The 19,576-nt window shown below is 37.9% G+C and overlaps 1 protein-coding gene across 1 annotated transcript; it reads left to right on the top strand.

Annotated features, from left to right (window-relative positions):
- The first annotated feature begins 4,916 nt into the window (after nt 1-4,916).
- On the top strand, nt 4,917-10,193 carry LOC136714097 (collagen alpha-6(VI) chain-like). The gene is made up of 8 exons (XM_066691408.1): nt 4,917-4,943; nt 5,580-5,642; nt 6,309-6,359; nt 6,691-6,726; nt 7,325-7,387; nt 7,881-7,943; nt 8,425-8,461; nt 9,544-10,193. The coding sequence occupies exons 1-8, from the start codon at nt 4,917-4,919 to the stop codon at nt 10,191-10,193; spliced, it is 990 nt and encodes a 329-aa protein (XP_066547505.1).
- The last annotated feature ends 9,383 nt before the right edge of the window (nt 10,194-19,576 follow it).

Genomic DNA, 19,576 nt, shown 5'->3' with positions numbered 1-19,576 from the left:
ATAATTTTGGAATTTAACTGGAAAAAATTATATGGTTTAATGTGTTTTGGGGCAATGCAGTGGGATCAGCTAGGCTAACTACTGGAAACCAGAAATACATCTATACATATGACTTGGATTCTTAGTGTGATTGTTTTAATGCTAATACAACAATGCCTCAATAGTTTTTTACACATGACAGGAGGTGAGAGGACCCAGTGGGATTCCAGGGCCACTTGGCCCTCCTGGTCTGCGTGGGCCTCCGGTAAGACTCTCTACAACTATTCTAATATACTGGGCTGTGTTCATCAGGGATATGCATTATATTAGTTGTAACATATGTTCAGAGGTGTATGATTACAATTAAGCAGATGGGAAATTACTGATATCTCCAAAGCAAAACCTTAAAGTTTAGATAGATTTAAACTACATGAACAGGTTTCAGTTCTCTTTCGTTGAACTATACATTTGCATCAGATTCACTTATCCTTTTCAGCTGATCAGCTTCAATTGTCTTATTTTCAATTTTTTCCACCAATATCTAAATGTCTCCCTTAAACTGATTACCACTCTGATCTTCAGCACCTGCACATTTGGGTAGAATGTATTACAGCTGTGGTAAAACAAAATGTCTGCATAGGAAACTAAATGTGGTTGGTAGGGAAAGGAAGAAGCATATGATTGTAAAACGTATTACCTGTCAGTGTGGGCATTTGTTATTGCAATCAGACAGTAATCTGGCCACAGCAGTGTGAATGAACAATACTTGTCAGCTGTAAAACTGTCCACCCAAATGAAAACATTAATCAGAACGAAATGTTATTGTATTAGAATCACATGTAGCAATCCACAATATGTTATAAGGGGGACTATTAGTATTGTTACAATGGCAGATTAATAATTAGATTGTGTTGTCATCAGTTGATATACCACTCCTTCTGCCAAGGAAAGAAGTCCAGATTTATTAATGTAATTTTGATGTCTGGATGTGACATGATCATTCAGCAATCAAGTGTATCTAGATCACCAGACAATCAATGAATTAATCCAAATTGGGGAAATAAAAGTACAGCTGTGAATTCCTAATGGGACCAAGGCCTATAATTTAAATCAAGAGCTTGCAAATGTAATCATGATCTATGATTGCTGTAGTGGCTGCACAGATCGGCATCGCTCTGGGCCAAATCCAATTAATTAATTTGAACTGATACTTTTGCAGGGCAGACCAGGACTGCAGGGTCCTACAGGATCTATTGGAAAACAGGGTTCCAAGGGACAGGAGGTATACAAATCTCAAGTCCTTTGCAGGTGTCAGTATGTCCCTCAGACCAAAGCTTTTTTTAATTAATGACTACAATCCTCATATTCACATCAATAATTGTACTGCTCTGCCAAATCCTATGTTCACATCTTTACGGGCACCTGTAGTCACTGGTATATTTACAGACATGCTCAAATTTGTTGGTACCCTTACAGCTCACTGAAATAATGTTTCATTCCTCCTAAAAAGTGATGACATTAAAAGCTATTGCATCATGTATACTTGCATGCCTTTGGTATGCCATAGAATAAAGCAAATAAGCTGTGAAGAGAAATTATTGCTCATTCTACAAAGATATTCTAAAATGGCCTGGACACATTTGATGGTACCCCTTAGAAAAGATAATAAATAATTGGATTATAGTGATATTCCAAACTAATTAGTTTCTTTAACTAGTATCACACATGTCTCCAATCTTCTAATCAGTCATTCAGCCTATTTAAATGGAGGAAAGTAGTCACTGTGCTGTTTGGTATCATTGTGTGCACCACACTGAACATGGACCAGAGAAAGCAAAGGAGAGCGTTGTCTGAGGAGATCAAAAAGAAAATAAAAGCATGGTAAAGGTAAAGGCTACAAGACCATCTCCAATCAGCCTGATGCTCGTGTGACAACAGTTGCAAATATTATTAAGAAGTTCAAGGTCCATGGAACTGTAGCCAACCTCCCTGGGCGCGGCCGCAAGAGGAAAATCAGCCCCAGATTGAACAGAAGGATAGTGCGAATGGCAGAAAAAGAACCAAGGATAACTGCCAAAGAGATACAAGCTGAACTCCAAGGTGAAGGTACGTCAGTTTCTGATTGTACCATCGATCGCTTTTTCAGTGAAAGTGGCCTCCATGGAAGAAGACCCAGGAGGACTCCACTTCTGAAAGAAAAACATAAAAAAGCCAGACTGGAATTTGCTAAAATGCATATTGACAAGCCACAATCCTTCTGGGAGAATGTCCTTGGACAGATGAGTCAAAACTGGAGCTTTTTGGCAAGTCACATCAGCTCTATGTTTGCAGACGAAAAAATGAAGCTTTCAAAGAAAAGAGCACCATACCTACAGTGAAACATGGAGCAGGCTCGGTTATGTTTTGGGGCTGCTTTGCTGTGCCTGGCACAGGGTGCCTTGATTCTGTGCAGGGAACAATGAAATCTCAAGACTATCAAGGCATTCTGGAGCGAAATGTACTGCCCAGTGTCAGAAAGCTCTGTCTCAGTCGCAGGTCATGGGTCCTCCAACAGGATAATGAGCCAAAACACACAGCTACACACAGAATAAACAATGGTGGATGCCAATTACTTTTGTCAGTTTCAAGTTATTTCAGAGGAAATTGTGCATTCTTCGTTTTTTGTGGAGGGGTACCAACACATTTGAGCACGTCTGTATAAACACTCTGAGTGATTAAACATAGAATGTGTAAACAATGCAGTCCTAACTGGCAGAGCACTGGACCCTGTTCAGAGGCCTGATTGAGCTCTTGCAGAGAGACTGTGGTCTGGAGTGGTTCATGCAGCATCTGGATGATCTCCTGTTCAGCGCAGAGGCAGCGCTAGAGAGCAGATCTGCGATCACATTGTCCCATCCTGAAGTGAATTTGAGCCTGAAATTGTACTGGCGAAGGCAGTCAGACCAGTGGTGTATCCTCAGTGGTTTCTGGCCCGTGCCTGATGTCAACAGCAGGGTAGCGAGAGCCTGATGGTCAGTCTGCAAGGTGAAGGCACAACCATACAGGTACAAATGCCAACGCTCACAGGCCCAGATGCAGGCTAGCACCTCGCGCTCACCCACACAGTACCTTTGTTCCATGGGGTTGAGTCACCGGCAGGCAAAGGCTGGGTTTTTCCACTCCATTTTGTACCTGGGATAACACCTCTCCCACAGCCACAGCAGATGCATTGCAGGTCACAAGGGTGGGGCTGGTGATGTCGAATAGCCTTGATGTTGGACTGGAGAGGTGATATGCTGTCAGCTGACAACCGGTAGCCCACAAACTCAATGCATGGCACTGCAAAGACACACTTGTCACCGTTGAGTTTGAGCTTGTGCTTGGCCAGAGCAGTAAACATCATCTGGAGGTGCTCATCGTAGATGGAGGCCGTGGGCCAATGCACAACGATGTCATCCAAGTAGATGGCCAACCCAGGAATGCCCACGAGCACAGAGGTCATGACCTTCTGAAAGCAACCGGGGGCAGAACTGAGTCCAAACACCATCACCTGTGTGTGTTACGAATGCAGTAAGGTTCCAGCTAGTGGGGTGGAGCGGCACCTGGAAATAGCCCTCCTGCAGGTCCAGTTTAGAAAATATGGTGGAGCCATAGAACAGGGCTGTGAGCTCCTGTGATGAAGTGTTAAGGTACAACGCTTCAGTTGAAGCAACCCTTCGGATTCCCCAGTGAATCAGGCACCCCAGTGAGCGCTTCCAGTAACAGTTTAGACTCTCGGCAGGAGACAGGCCCGGGAAGTAAAGTCACTGACACAATGTCAGTTCGTTTATCTTCGTTTATTGAAAGTTTCACACAGCCTTTTATACATCTACAAGCAATATTTCAAAGGAGGTTTCGGGGCAGTCCCGAACCTGAACGACATTTTCTTGGCATATGTCCCGGGGCAGTTCCGAGACACGGGAAGAAACAATTGACAAGGTATTCTTTATAACAGGGGAAAACAACATTTCATTCAGACAGGGAGGCACTGGTACCAAGGACACAGCGTTACCTAAGGAATGTCCACGGGAGTAAACTATCTCTATCTGCCACACAAATAAGTCTGAGCTGAGAAATAAGAACAAAGAAACCGTCATAAGAGCAAGTTTTAACTAGTATCTTACTGGAAAGCAATTTTACCCCAACATGAAGGAGGTGGATATTCGTTAGGTTTGATGGCCTTGTTCACTGCTCGCAGGTCCATGCAGACATGTAGAGCACCAGATTTTTTCCTAGCGATTACCAGGTTGGAGATCCAATGGGAGGCGTCGACTGGTTCAATCACGTCCTGTTCTAGTAGATTTTTCAGCTCAGCCTCGACCTCTTCACGAAGAGCCAGCAGGATGCGTCACAGTGCCTGAATGACAGGTGTAATGGTGGGGTCTTTCAGGGGCTGGTGGGTGAAGGCGGTGAGACATCCCACCCCCTCAAACAGTGCTGGCCATTTTTGTTGCCATAATGAGGTGACGTGCAGAATCTCTGATTCACCGGTGTCCAGGAGTGTGAAACCCAGAGAGGTGAAGAGATCCAGTGCCATCAGGTTAGCACCATGGCGCGCTTTAGTGCCATAGCGTACAGTGAGCTGGGGTGAGCCCACTAGATCAATGTGTGAGATTCCATATTCACAGAGGGCAGTGGAGTGCACAGAGAGCAGCTGGGAGCTGAAAAACTGATTGCACATGTCCACATTCAGCAGTGAAGGGCTTGCACCAGTATTCAATAGCAGGGGAATGCACACATCACTCAGGTTGACTTGTGCATAATTTGAACACCACTGGCACAGAGCTCATGTGTGGATAATAGTTGAGGACTGAGAGTGACGTTCAATGTTGTTTGGGACTCCTGGGGCAGAGCGGCAGACATTGGTTTTGTTTCCCACAGTTGCGGCAGGTGTGTCCACACTGTTGAAATGTTAACGGATGCTGCTGTCACGCAAGCACAATGACGTATCATAACAGTACTGTACATCTGACATATCTACTTAATACCCACACTGTAGAACTGTGTGTTACTGTAACTCACTGCAGCGGTGTAACTCAGTGTGCAGACATAACAGCATGTTCTTTGTCATGTTCTTTGTATACATTTGAAAAAGTTTGTAGAGTTAATTAACAAAAGCTAAGCTGAGAAAATAAATATTGTTAAACAAATCATTTTTTTAAGCCAAGGATCTTGCATGTAATCATAGTTACATAGTTATACAAATACATCTGTAAAGGAGAGGTTCACACTTAATACATTTAGTTCAAGTTTGAGGAGTTTTTTCAGAAACAGACACTGAATCATCCCAGTGTCCTCATGAGCAGTAAGTAAACATGGAGTGTGAATGATAAAACAGACCTCTTTAGTGTCCTGTGTACAGCTGTACAAATCAACATCTCATTCCCAGGGCTGATGCAGAGAGTATTGTAATAATAACATTCCACAGCAACAGGATACAAAATATGAATAATACATATGTCCAAGCAGGGAATTGTGCATAAGAATAATCATATATATGTTAAGCTTAAACTTCACCCATGTCTTATACATTATCAAAAATAAATTAAATCTCACTAAATTAAATCTCACTCACTGTTTAGGGCCAGCCTGGAGACCCTGGGGAAAATGGATCTCTCGGACCTGTAGGGCCTAAAGGGTCTCAGGTTAGTCGTGTCTCTGTTTTCCTAACCTCTCAAACTGCAGGGTTAGACATTATAGTAATGTTTGCGAAGTCAGCACTCACAGGGTCATTTTCAGTACGTGCATTTTAAAAAATACCAAGATATACCTAGTTACAACTATACATTTGCCATGATGCAAACATAAATAATGATACTCTAGTTATTTTATGTATTTGTGTTTTGACGGATGAAGTCATTTTGGGACTTGTGGGAGCTAAATGCATTCTGATAGATTTGTCCATTTTGTTTGAATGTTTTTTCTTTGAATTCCTGTTATTTTGTCTCAATGGGGCAAACCTGATGGAGACAGGAACATCTTCTACACTTTTTATTATTTTTTAACACACTCTTTAGATGAGATTTATATAAAACCACCATGTGGATTCAATCATGTGGATAGAATCACTTTAGATAACAGTTTGGGTTTCTCCTTTTTCCCTGAACAACTCCCCTGAGTCACACATTTAAAAAAAAAAAAAAAAATTGTACAATGAATACTTCAATCTAAAAGCACATAGATCATACATTTCTGTTGATGACAAGGAATGCAATGCTAAGAGGGAGCAAGCAAGGTTTTCAGTTGTTGCAGAATGTACTAATGTAAGGCCTTGCTTCTGATATGTGGTTTCTGTTTGGTTTGTAATGCAGGGGGGGGCTGGCATTGACAGTTACGTGCTGCCAGGCGTGAAAGGAAGGAAGGTCTGGATCAGATATCACCCTTTGTATGAAAGTCAAGCAAACCTGAAATGAAATCTAAGTATATGGGAAAATATATTGTCTATAAAATAGCACATTATTTAGCAATTATTGTGTTCTATTGCTAATGAAAATAAATTAGCTGCCTTTAGCATTTCCTGTGAAAGGGATGAACCGTGGAAAATAAGTAAAATAAGTCTATATAAAACAAAACATTGTGTCAGTGTGGGTTATACAAATATTAAAGCACCTGACATGTGCATTGTGGTGGTAAACATTGCTTTCTTCACAGATATTCAGTGGCAATTGCAATTGTGTCTGTTTGGTCTTTTAGGGAGATCAAGGTTTTCCAGGTACCCCAGGGCCTCAGGTAAGCTTTTTAATTATCGAACTAATTCGCAGTGGCGATACATTTCTAATTTCCTGTTATCTGTATGGTAAGAAATGTTCTGATTTTGTTGAATATTTTTAATATAAAATAGGTTTTCTTTATGTAAAGATTGAAGATATTCTAACTCACATACCAGACTCCTTGTACTCTAGCTCTAGCTTTGGGCCTGCACTGATTATCATTTAGAAATACATACATAAACAAACCAACCAAACAAACAAACAAACAATCAAACAAAAAAACACACCAAAAATAAACAAAACATATGCCATTTAAAGAAGCAAGAACATATTAATACACAAAGACTTTAAAGGATGTCACCATTTTGTCCCAGCTTGACGAATTAAGTAAGGACTTTTAAGTGTGCTGTACGTTTACAAGCTCTTAAAATTCAAGAGCAATGTATCTCATCCCACTCCCACAAATCCCACTCAGCCATTTGCTGCCTAATGACAGATGTTTTGCTTTAGCTTTTGATCATTTGATGTCTTCCCTTGTAACTGATAACAAAACAATGTAAATATACACGCAATCTGAAATAAAGAGAATTAAATGTATTTCCCAACTTCACTTTAAGGGAAAAGAGGGCACCCCTGGAGTCACTGGGAGTAGAGGTGTTAAAGGCGTTGGTGGAAGAAGGGTGAGGGCTTTGAGTATCATACAATCTGTCTTTGTGAAGAATTTTCATACCATAGCCAAATAAAGTCTGCACTGGCTGTGTGCCTATGAGACTGCCAACATCTGAAATCCAGTTGATGGTGTCTGAAGACACTGAGCTCATACTGTTTGTTTCTCCAGAGGAAGCGCAGTTTACTGGCCAAAAAGAAAAAGCACTTCTCCCAAGTCCACGAAGTAGTATTGCATGCAGTGACCCATCTTTATATTAATATCTGGGATTAAATATTGACTGCTTTTTAATAGTGTGTATGAAAATAATACTCTTAAATTCTGCAATTAATATAAAAATAATTGTCAACTAATTATTTGCAATCGAACTAAGAAGTAGAAGATAAATAAAAAATGGTCATTGGAATTTTGTTTAGCAAACTTGGCCTTGGTTTCCAAACTGTTAGAAGGAACTTCTCCTAGAGGCCATGTTTGAGATTGTTGATTGTGCTGTGTGTTTATTCCAGGGTAATGCTGGCAGGGTAGGGAGCGCAGGAGAAACAGGTAGTCCGGGACCTCGTGGCCGCATGGTGAGATTTTCTCTCTATGTCAGAAATGAATGGTTTAATGTCAGCTGCAGCTAAAGCTAACCTGCTGACCTGACCTTTCTGATCATGTGATTTCTATCACCACCTGCTTTGAATGGAAGTACTGGACATGCGGCAGAATCACTGGATTGCTGTTCACATATGGACGTGCGGAACTGATACTGAAGCATGAATGTATTACAGTAAATCTCTATCATATCATTATGTTGCATTTTCTTTCTTTTAGGGTGAGAAAGGACTAAGAGGAGTCAGATCAATGACTGTATGTAGCTACTTTTATTCATTTTATATATTATGTAGCTACTTTTAATATTTTACTGTAGTATTGCACTTTTGTTTTGCTCTTACATCCTGTCCTGAATAAGGGCGTCTGTCAAGAAATACATAATAATAATAATAATAATAATAATAATAATAATAATATGAGGCTAAAGTATCTATGTTTTTTCTTTTATCTGTTTAGTCCTGTGACCTTGTTGCTTATGTACGAGAAAACTGTCGTAAGTAATGTTTTTTTTGTCTGAGAAATAAAAATGTGCTAGCTTTAGGTTTCAGATTCCCATGGCAAATACATTTATAAAATCTCCTCAGTTTAGTACAGAATTATTTTTTGTAATATTTTCCTTCGCTATCATTATTTGAGATCCTGTGAACCAGCCACTCACAGCATGTATTCCTCACGTTTGTGCATACTGTTATCTTCTCCTTTAAATCAGCTTTCTGTAAAGTATTTTCTGTCTTTCAAATTAAGAGAAAGTGTAGGCTACACTACAGACTACTATTTCATTTGGATAGCAGTGGGCACAAGGTTTGCACAGTTTGAGCAAGCCACAAACTATGCAAACAATTTTTTCAAGCACAGTACTTGAAAATGTGTTTTATTTGTGCTGTGAGAATATGTGGAAAAAAAAGTTTTTATTCGAGAAAACATTCCTCTTCATTGAGAGTCATACACTTTCTTACAATACTATCATTATTACATGCACACTCTCCTTTGTGTGCAAATGCTCTACAAATAGTTGTCAATAAACACATATTTATGATCATTAATGATCTGTGAATCTCAGATGTAAAAGAGCCCTCTTGAAATAGCTGTTAAAAGTGGCTAATTTTCATACCACACTGAGGAACAGATCAGACTAATATCATGTCTTTCTTTTCTTCAAACAGCATGCTGCCAAGGTAATTAAGTTAGTGTTTTTTATTATTTATAGCCTATTCATTATTTTGAAATACAAAGGAGTAGAACTCACCCCCTTATCTTTTAAATAATCCCTTCATGAGCAAAGATTAACTAGATTCATTCTAGAGCTTAATTTCCTGTGGAATATATTATCAAAACACAATAGGGCGTTTTGGTACAGTTTCCCTAAAATCACCCTTATGTTTAATCTATCTATCAGGTTCACTCATACTCAAAGATCTTTCTTCCAGTCGACATTTACATAAATTAAATATATTTAATGCCATTTATAATATAATTTTCAATAAAACCAAATAAATGGAAGACATCTATATTATGAGAACATTTTGCTGTGTCTATTTTTCTCTATTTTCATTTTTATTACTGATTTGCTCTCAGAGAAGACCAATTGCCCTGCATACCCCACAGAGCTAGTGCTCGCCTTCGATATGTCTGAGGACGTTTCATCACCAGTCTTTGAGAGAATGCGAAAGGTCGCCCTAAAACTTTTGGAGGACATCAGCATCGCAGAAAGCAACTGTCCCACCGGAGCCCGGGTAGCGGTCCTGTCCTACAGCTCCACCACAAAGTATCTGATCCGCTTCTCGGACTATCACCGCAAGAAGCACCTGATAGAAGCAATAAAGAACATTCCCCATGAGAGGACGTCTAACCACCGCAACATCGGGGCAGCTATGAGATTTGTGGCAAGGAATGTGTTCAAGCGAACCCGCCAGGGCGTGCTGATGAGGAAGGTAGCCCTGTTCATCTCCAATGGGGCGTCTCAAGAGGCCACACACATCACCACAGCTGTGATGGAGTTCAAGGCTCTGGACATCACCCCTGCGGTCATCGCATTCAAGGATGTTCCGAATGTCAAGCGTGCTTTTAGGGTAATGGGCCATTCATTCTTTTTTAAAACAATATTCATTTTCAGACTTTATATCAAGTTGACTTGGCCCTTGAGGGAGGAACACATTCCAAATCAGTGCTTAAATGGCTTTGACCTTCACTGTGCTATTACATATGTCTATATAAAGAATACATGAATGCAACAAGGCTCAGGGTATGTAAGGTATATATGAACCTGTTATGATGATGTAATTCCCCAGGGTTTTTAAAGCTGGTAACCGAATCTTTGATTCCAACTATCAATTCATTGCTACATAAACATCCTGTCCTATACCAGAGCAAACCTATTATTGCTTTGCCAAGTTATAATCATAAACTTCAGTACATTTTCATTATATTACTAGTACCAGTATCATTAAAACATGTAGCTTAAGGAAAACAAAAAAAAATCACATTCACTTGCCTCCTCTGTCTCAGACATGTATAGTATTTAATAAAGATGTATTCATTTTCTTTTGCTAACATGTTTCATTGTGTAGGCTGTTGAAACAGAAAGTTTCTCAGTGACAGTAGTGGAACGACCACAGGATGAGCGATCGGAGATCCAGAGAGTTCTACATTGTATAATCTGCTATGGTAAGCTTTCAGCATACAGTACCAATGTCTGGTTAAAATATTTAATGCCGCTCAAAAAATCTATAGAAATGTATAGCTTCATTTAGCAAAATCTTTACTTCTGTTTCAGATGTATGCAAGCCCTTGGCAGCATGTAGAAGAAACCACTCCGATTCCACTCCAGAGCAATTCGATGGAGACCTGGTGTTCATGGTCGACGGCTCACACAATATGCAGACCGATCATTATGATAGGGTTAAAGAGCTTTTGAGCTCTGTTCTGGATCAGATTGTCATAAGCAACAATCCAGGCACTCCAAAGACAGGGGCTAGGGTGGCTCTTGTGCAGCACAGTCCATTGAGCTATCCTTGGAGAGTCCAGGAACCAATCAAGCTTGAGTTTGACCTCCTGCAATATGCAAACAGGAAATTAATGAAAAGGCATATTCAAGAGAACATGCAACAACCAGGGGGCCCCTCCACCATTGGCCAGGCTGTCGAGTGGGTGATCAACAATATCCTGCTCAAAGCCTCAAAGCAAAGGAGACCGCGGGTCATTTTTACAGTTATTGGAGGGGAGACAAGTCATTGGGACCAATCCAAACTGAACCACATATCACTACTAGCCAAGTGTCAGGGTATTGTTCTTTTCACCCTTTCAACAGGAAATGGGTTCAATGACACACAATTGGAAGAGACTGCAAGTTTTCCCCTAGAACAACATCTGCTATTCATGGATCAAGTCAGACACAGTGAAATAAAATATGCACAACAGTTCACAAAAGCATTCTTCAGAGCTCTGAAGAGTAAGAACACCTTTATTAAGCTTTCTAAAACAGCTGTCTTCAATTTCATGGCACATAAGAAAAGACCTGCATATATTTGCACAACAATTTATACATTTTCTGTATAGCCTGGGTGAGGATATTGATGATTAAACATAGCACATCGATGCATTTTGAGATTTATTGTTCAAATACAGGTTTGATAACCTGTCTGATTATGTCACACTGAAAACATAGTTCTTTACAAGAGGCTAATTAGCGCCACAGAGAAAAAGAGAATTACTTTAATACAACTAAATATTGTTTTAATACAAGATAATTTTGCCCTGACGTCAACACCATTGCTGCCTATAGGAAATCAAAACGTCCGTAAATTCTTTCCCACATGGATTTGTATTGTACCATGTGTTATTTATAACCATGACACTTGAACTCAAAACCCCCTGCTATTAGTCTTACTCAAAGATTAGAGTGTAGGCTTTTAGTGATCCAAATATCAAGCAATATTATATACAGTAGTTATGAATCAAAATGTTGATGCTTTTCCTTACAGTGAATGCTATATTTTTATGCATACACCATTTCACTATTTACCTGGCATATTTGGTTCAGAATGATAGATCAATAGAATGTGCTAAGATATGGCTTAATTTGTTGGTTATGGTCTAGGATTTGAATGAGCAAAATATCAAAACTTTGCGTGTGTGTGTATGTTTATTACTTGAACACATGGTACTGTATACTGCATTATAAGATCTATCATGTATTTAGGAAATGTTTAATTTAAGGGTTATTTTGATTCTTTGGCAAGTAGTTTGTCATGGAGAAAAATATTGTCATCTTCCTAGCAATACTGAAGGGGTAAGGCGGGGCTTGTATTGTGCTCAATATATCGAATACCCAACCATCTTCAGCAGGGTTGCTTACACACATATACAGCTGCATTTGTAAATGGTACCAAAAGGAAATGAAAACCTGATCTAGATTTAGACTTAAGTGGATGAATATTAAAATTGGCATGCATAAATATTAATATGGGAAGCTGTGTGCAGAATTACAATGTATCACTAGTCCCCCACCCCTGTCGATACTTGCAACCATGTTTATTTAATAATCCTAGATAAACCATGTCTAAGCTCTTTCTATAGACACTGACAGAAGCTGAAACAATACCATTTAACAAAGGATAGGCAACTACATACAACTATTTTTTGCAAAATAACGCAATATTACCAAATATTAATGCAATATTTATATTCTGTGTGGTGCTAATAAGCTTCTGTAGTTCCTCCTATTATATGAATTTTGTGTTTATGTACAAATTCAAATTTAATCCTACCACAGCCTGAATGGAGGAGGAACAATATTATAATGCTGTATGGAGAAACACCCTTTGTACAGTCTGAACTCTGATACAGCAGTGTTACATTGGGAAACTTGATCCAATTTAGTATTGTGTTACACAAATATGATATCAACCTGAGTGTAAGCTATAACAGTAGCCAGAACCCCTGCCCCCGCCAACAAAACACTCAATGCCAAATCCACAACTATGTCTGTCTAATTAATTTAATCTGAGAAGAAGTACATAGGGAGACTCCAATTCTAGCCTTTTGCTATAATACATAATAGTTACATTAAAATGCAAGTTAGACAAATTCCTTCCTTACAATGGGCAGTAAACTAATGCAAATGACAATGGTTTATAGATTCATTTGTAATGTTTTAGTAAGATTACCACACAGTGCCAACATTTTGTGTTCACATGTATCTTTTTATTGTGGCCAAAATTAATTCCAGTTATAACAGCCCCTGGACTTCAAACATACTTCAGTGTGTGTAACGGGAATTTAACCACATGCATGTAATCTCAGGTGGAACCAACAGCTATCCTCCAACCACTCTGCAAAGGGAATGTGAACATCTCCTTCCACAAAACTAGCATGGACCATCTTGACCTCCAACAGACAGGTAAAAACCTGTATTTATTCCTAACAGCCATTATAAGGGATTTAAGTATTTTATCACTAGTATAATGTTTAATCTTTTTTTGCAAACACATGCATTCAGTAAATAGCATATTTAAATCACATGCTCAATTTGTTCTCAATTTATCAACAGACCAATAAGAAAATGCAATGATCTATGTTAAAATTAAAATAATGCAATGTATTAAAGTTGGGTCAACAGAGCAGCAATAACAATAGCATCCTCTGAGGAAAGAAAATTAATGGTGTGTGAAAGATAACGTAAATTAAATTAAATACACATTTATTTTCCTATATTTGAGCATTGGTAGCAATGTATAAGAAACACACAATTTTAAGCACTGAAGTAGGAAGGAATATTATATAATCTTAAAAAATGTTATCCCTGCTGCACTTTGATTTGTTATGACATTTTAATGAGTGAACATGAATGTACCACAAGGTCAGATTTTGGCCTCATTCCATCATCTGCTAGTTTCAATGGAAGCACAGAAATGTATAGTTGATGTATTAGGGAAAGTTAGGGCATTATTTATTACATTATCCTGTATTTAGTACATTATCTGCTATTCAATCTCTTCTTCATAATCCCTCCACTTAGCTATTTAAACCAAAGTTATAAATAAAAACACAGTTCCAGTTGGAACACTGTTCAGTTACATAAGTATTTAATTTGGTCTTTGTTTAATAAAATGAAAAATGATGATGATTAATATTACTTTTTAAACCTCACATGCAGACATGTGTTCCTTATTTAGAGGAGTGAAACCATGGTTAGCAGAACAAATGTTGGACTATTTTATCTGAGAAATAATTCAACAGGCAGATCTTTTATAATAATAATGCACTGGAGTTCCATGGGTTTCGAACCATTAGGTCATTCACAAACGCACTGATATTGCATTATTATGTTGAATACTTAAATATTCCAGATATATAAATCAGTCATGTCAACAATTTATGGCAGAACACAACATACTTTGAAGCTTGAATATTCCTAATACAAAATGTGGATTTTTAAACTATCTGGTGGATTATCAGTGGGATATTAGCATATGTAAACACATTTTTGTACTCACTCAGGTTTTCCTGTATTTGCACACACCTGTGAATTCTGGGTTGTTTGGTGTGGAGGGAAAGATGGAGCCAAAAAACATGCTGCAGTACTTAGCTTTAGGAGGAGTCAGTTATTTCATAACACATCATTTCTGTCACACATGCTCAAAGAAACAGTATCCTCAATATGCTTGTTTCTGTGTAAACCGATACTATTAGGGCCATAACCACATATAACTTGTATGTGAGATGTGTATTTGAAGAACTCATGCTCATTCTCATGTTCTGAATACTCAAAGCATTCCAAATACAGACGTGCTCAAATCTGTTGGTACCCCTCCACAAAAAACGAAGAATGCAGAATTTCCTCTGAAATAACTTGAAACTGACCAAAGTAATTGGCATCCACCATTGTTTTTTCCATATTTAATAGAAATCAGACTTTGCTTTCGATTTTGGTTTTCAACATAATATTGTAAATAATAAAACACATGAAAATGGCATGGACAAAAATGTTGGGACCCTCAACCTAATATTTTGTTGCACAACCTTTAGAGGCAATCACTACAATCAGATGTTTTCTGTAGCTCTTTAATGAGACTTCAGCACCTGTTAACAGGTAGTTTGGCCCACTATTCCTGTGCAGACTGCTCCAGCTGTCTCAGGTTTGATGGGTGCTTCTCCAGACTGCAAGTTTCAGCTCTTTCCATAGATGTTCATTAGGATTCAGATCAAGACTCATAGAAGGCCACTTCAGAACAGTGCAATGATTTGTTCTTATCCATTCTTGGGTGCTTCTAGCTGTGTGTTTTGCCTCATTATCCTGTTGGAGGACCTGCAACTGAGACGCTGGGCAGTACGTTTCGCTCCAGAATGCCTTGATAGTCTTGAGATTTCATTGTTCCCTGCACAGAATCAAGGCACCCTGTGCCAGGCACAGCAAAGCAGCCCCTAAACATAACCGAGGCTCCTCCATGTTTCACTGTAGATATGGTGCTCTTTTCTTTGAAAGCTTCATTTTTTCATCTGCGAACATAGAGCTGATATGACTTGCCAAAAAGCTCCAGTTTTGACTCATCTGTCCAAAGGACATTCTCCCAGAGGGATTGTGGCTTGTCAATATGCATTTTAGCAAATTCCAGTCTGGCTTTTTTATGTTTTTCTTTCAAAAGTGGAGTCCTCCTGGGTCTTCTTCCATGGAGGCCACTTTAATTCAAAAAGCGACGTACCGTCACCTTGGAGTTCAGCTTGTATCTCTTTGGCAGTTATCCTTGGTTTTTATTCTGCCATTTGCACTATCCTTCTGTTCAATCTGGGGTGGATTTTCCTCTTGCGGCCGCACCCAGGGAGGTTGGCTACAGTATTACGGTGCACACAATGATACCAAACGACACAGTGACTACTTTCCTCCATTTAAATATGCTGAATAACTGATTACAAGATTGGAGATGTGTGATACTAATTAAATAAACGAATTAGTTTGGAATATCACTATAATCCAGTTATTTATTATTTTTTCTAAGGGGTACCAACAAATGCCATTTTAGAATATCTTTTTAGAATGAGCAATAATTCATCTCTTTTCACAGCTTCTTTGCTTTATTCTATGACATACCAAAGGCATGAAAGTATGCATGGTGCAATAGCTTTTAATTTCATCACTTTTTAGGAGGAATTAAGTATTATTTCAATGAGCTGTAATGGTACCAACAAATTTGAGCATGTCTGTAAGTCTTGTGTGTAAACATAGCAATTGCTGCTTGTTGTTTAAGTTCACCATTGAATTGAATTTGTAATCTTAAAGGTTCCCAGGAACATCCGAGTCTCAAGAAGAATATAATGAATGCCAGGATGCCTGAATTATTAACTGAATCCAGTGACTTTACCATTGAGGAAAAGTGTGCTATTATAGCGAAGAACAGGAAAAGTGAGGGAATTCCCTGAACAGCTTTAATAACTCGAACTATAATTTCAGGCCATATTCTTCAAATGTTCTCAAGGGAAATCCTCTTTATTTCAACATGTTCTTCTCTACTATGTAAGAAAAGGTAACAGTTACTTTTAAACATTTTTTGTTTTGCTTCCTCATAAGAGAAATTAGCATTTTTATTTTACTCAAATGTTTTAGATGACCTAAAACCTACCGACATATTGAAACAATTTGTGATTTCTTTTGTTTATTCATCACCTAAAAATAAATGTACTTCTTTGTCACTGGTTGCTGTTAAGTGAAATCTTACATAAAAACATATTTTTTTTACCTTTCTATTAAGTAAAAAAGCAAGAATTTTACTTTGGATCTTCAGAAATGTTAATAATTTACTATATTAATTTACAAATAATAATTTACGATACTTCTAACAGAGAAATGTGAGTCCCGATTATGGAGTTAAAGGGAATGTGACTATTTAACCACTATTAATTCAGTTTGAAAGATCTAGCCTATACTTTATTGTATAGCATATAGTTAAAATGGTTTTGGTATTATATATAGTATGCATAATGTTTGTACTGAACATCAAAGCAAACAAAGAAAGCCAAAAAACATTTTGCAATAACGGTAATAAAAACTTGGCCATGAGATTATCTGAGGTGCTGGAAAAATCCAAACCCACTGACGTCATGAGAAGAATTTCCAATCATTATTTGTGTTCTGACGTAATTTATTTTAGTTGTCAAAATTCATAACCTGTATACAAAGAACATGAAGAAAAGAACCTCCAACATCATATTAACTAAGGCACATATATGAAACATGATAAATACCGTGAAGGTTTGTCTCTGAGTGCTACGAATCCTACAGCCGTTTCAGGACACAGAAGAAGCCTGTAAAGTGTTCTTCTGTGATGCTTGTATGTGTGTGATATATGAAGGAGTGAACCAGACAAATCTTCGGTCATTTATAGAGGTCAGCGAATCCTAGTTTGAGCATGTTTGTGTTTATAATACTGTACTTCAAAAATAAATAGATTGCACATTTTGTAACCAGATGGAAAATCTTGCAATCCTGGGTAATAATAATCCATTATAAATTAATCACACATTACATTTCCAGTCACAGCTGTCATGTATGCACTCCTATTCATGTAAATGTTTATAAAAAGTACTTTCCTGTGAAATGATTTAGGGGAATTTATTTATTTTTTTAGGATAGACTTCCTCTCAAAATCCTGACACTGATATACTAACTTGAAAATGCAACTCGATGTTTCCTTTGTTTAACTTTTTAAATTGTAATCAAAATATTACAGCAAGAGTTAGTACCAATTCAAGGGTATAAAACAGCTTTAAATCAGAAGGAGAAAACAGCTAATGTGTAAAAAATTAAATAATCAGCACTACCAATGGATGCCTTGCAAAGAAGGATGGATGTTTTGAAAATTGAGTCATTGTTCTAATAATGAAAGCTTCTGCATACAGCAATGGCTCCCAACATCTCTAATCAATGTGCTAAGTGCCCCAACCTCCACAGCCCCCCACCGACACAACCCCATCAGTTTGCATTTGTCTTTCCCTGTTTTTATATATACAAGCCTTTTAACACCTGACAGCTCAGGTAAGAGTAATATACAGATAGGTAATCAGTCCCAGGGGTTCTGTCCTGTGTCACCTGGACGGCTGTAACAGATGTAAATAGTGTGTGGATGATGTCTGCGACTACTTTAACAACAGCTATAGATTGCTGAACATGTATGTTAGCGAATGTGTGTTAGTGGTATTTTAATGAGAGTTTTGAACTAAAATCACAGAAAACACCTCATCTGTTGCTCTTTAGAGAGAGTTAAAGTGTTCCTGTCTCTTCCCTTTTTAGATTTATTATAGCAAGATTATCTATGTAACCCATTTATTTTGGAAGCTATTGTACAATCAAATTTGCATTTGGCCACATCTGGATATAATTGACACGATCTGTGCATGTCCAAAAACAGCTTGACGGGATTATTTGTGCTATGCTTTTCGTGCACTAAACATTTCTTTATATATTTCTTCTTCTCTTTGCAGTATTTTTCTTGCTTTCAAGCTATTCTCTACACGCAACAGGGAGTGCCGGTCTATATAGTGCAAGAACCAGTTTCACTGGAATACAAGGAATACAAATCAGTTTCTTCAAAGCTTTGCCTCTGGGAAGTTTTCATTTAGTTGAATTTCATCGTGTAAGCCTTCCTGCTATTGTAACTTTTCAGATAGATTAATGTTCCATATATGATTTATCTGCTATGACATCCAAAATCTGCATAGGCCTGAACAGAACAAATCAATAAATGAATCTCATAAAGCATGTGTGATGGTTTACAAGCTTTACTTTCACAGCTAACCGTATCTCAGCAGGCTCTGTCCTCATGTTAACTTTACAAAATATGCAGCTGATTCCCAGTCACCTACTGCCCTAAAATACACCACCAAGCAGCTTAAAGGAAACTTCCCACGACAAAGAACAACATCTTGGAAGCGTTTTCCATTATCATCCATGATTACTTGAACATTCCAAGATTCACCAGATTCAATCTTATTTTTTTTATCTACGTCATGAATCATCCAGTTTTATTAGAACACACCTTACTTGGTTCCGGCTGCATAAATCAATTAAATAATATTTAAATCTTGATACTGCCCAAAATTAAATTTGCATTTATACATCCCTTGATTTTAGAGGATTTTAATCCAGTTTCATGTGTTCATTTTGATTGTGGTACTTTCAGTTAAGTTCAGATCAGATTCAGAACAGCCAATATGCACTATATTGATGTAAAGCATTAATCTTCTGCTTTTCAACTCCAGGGAGAAATGCTCAAGGTTGAGAAATGGAGATGAAGTTTAGTCCTTGCTTCTACAGAGCAAGGAAAGTTGTAAATGGAAGGATGACACTTGGAAGCCATGTATTCAATATTCTCCACTGAAAACTAGAGTCTCATGTTTGAGAGGTGCTGCAAAATAAATTATTGTAAAAGTAAAGACTTTTGGAACTCCACTCAGTGTCCCAGACATTAATATACTGTTAATAACATGTGTATTACTAGTTTATTATTGTGTATAGCCTAAACATGTTACAGTTATTTACAACGTATCATTAGAAATATTATAATTAACTGTTACATATCATGTATCACAAAAAATATATAGGAATTGTATAGTTTCT

The sequence above is a fragment of the Amia ocellicauda genome, chromosome 18 (assembly GCF_036373705.1).
Source record: "Amia ocellicauda isolate fAmiCal2 chromosome 18, fAmiCal2.hap1, whole genome shotgun sequence".
Lineage (NCBI taxonomy): Eukaryota > Metazoa > Chordata > Actinopteri > Amiiformes > Amiidae > Amia > Amia ocellicauda.
Note: the sequence above shows the minus strand (reverse complement) of the source record. Positions and strands in the feature narration are given on the sequence as shown.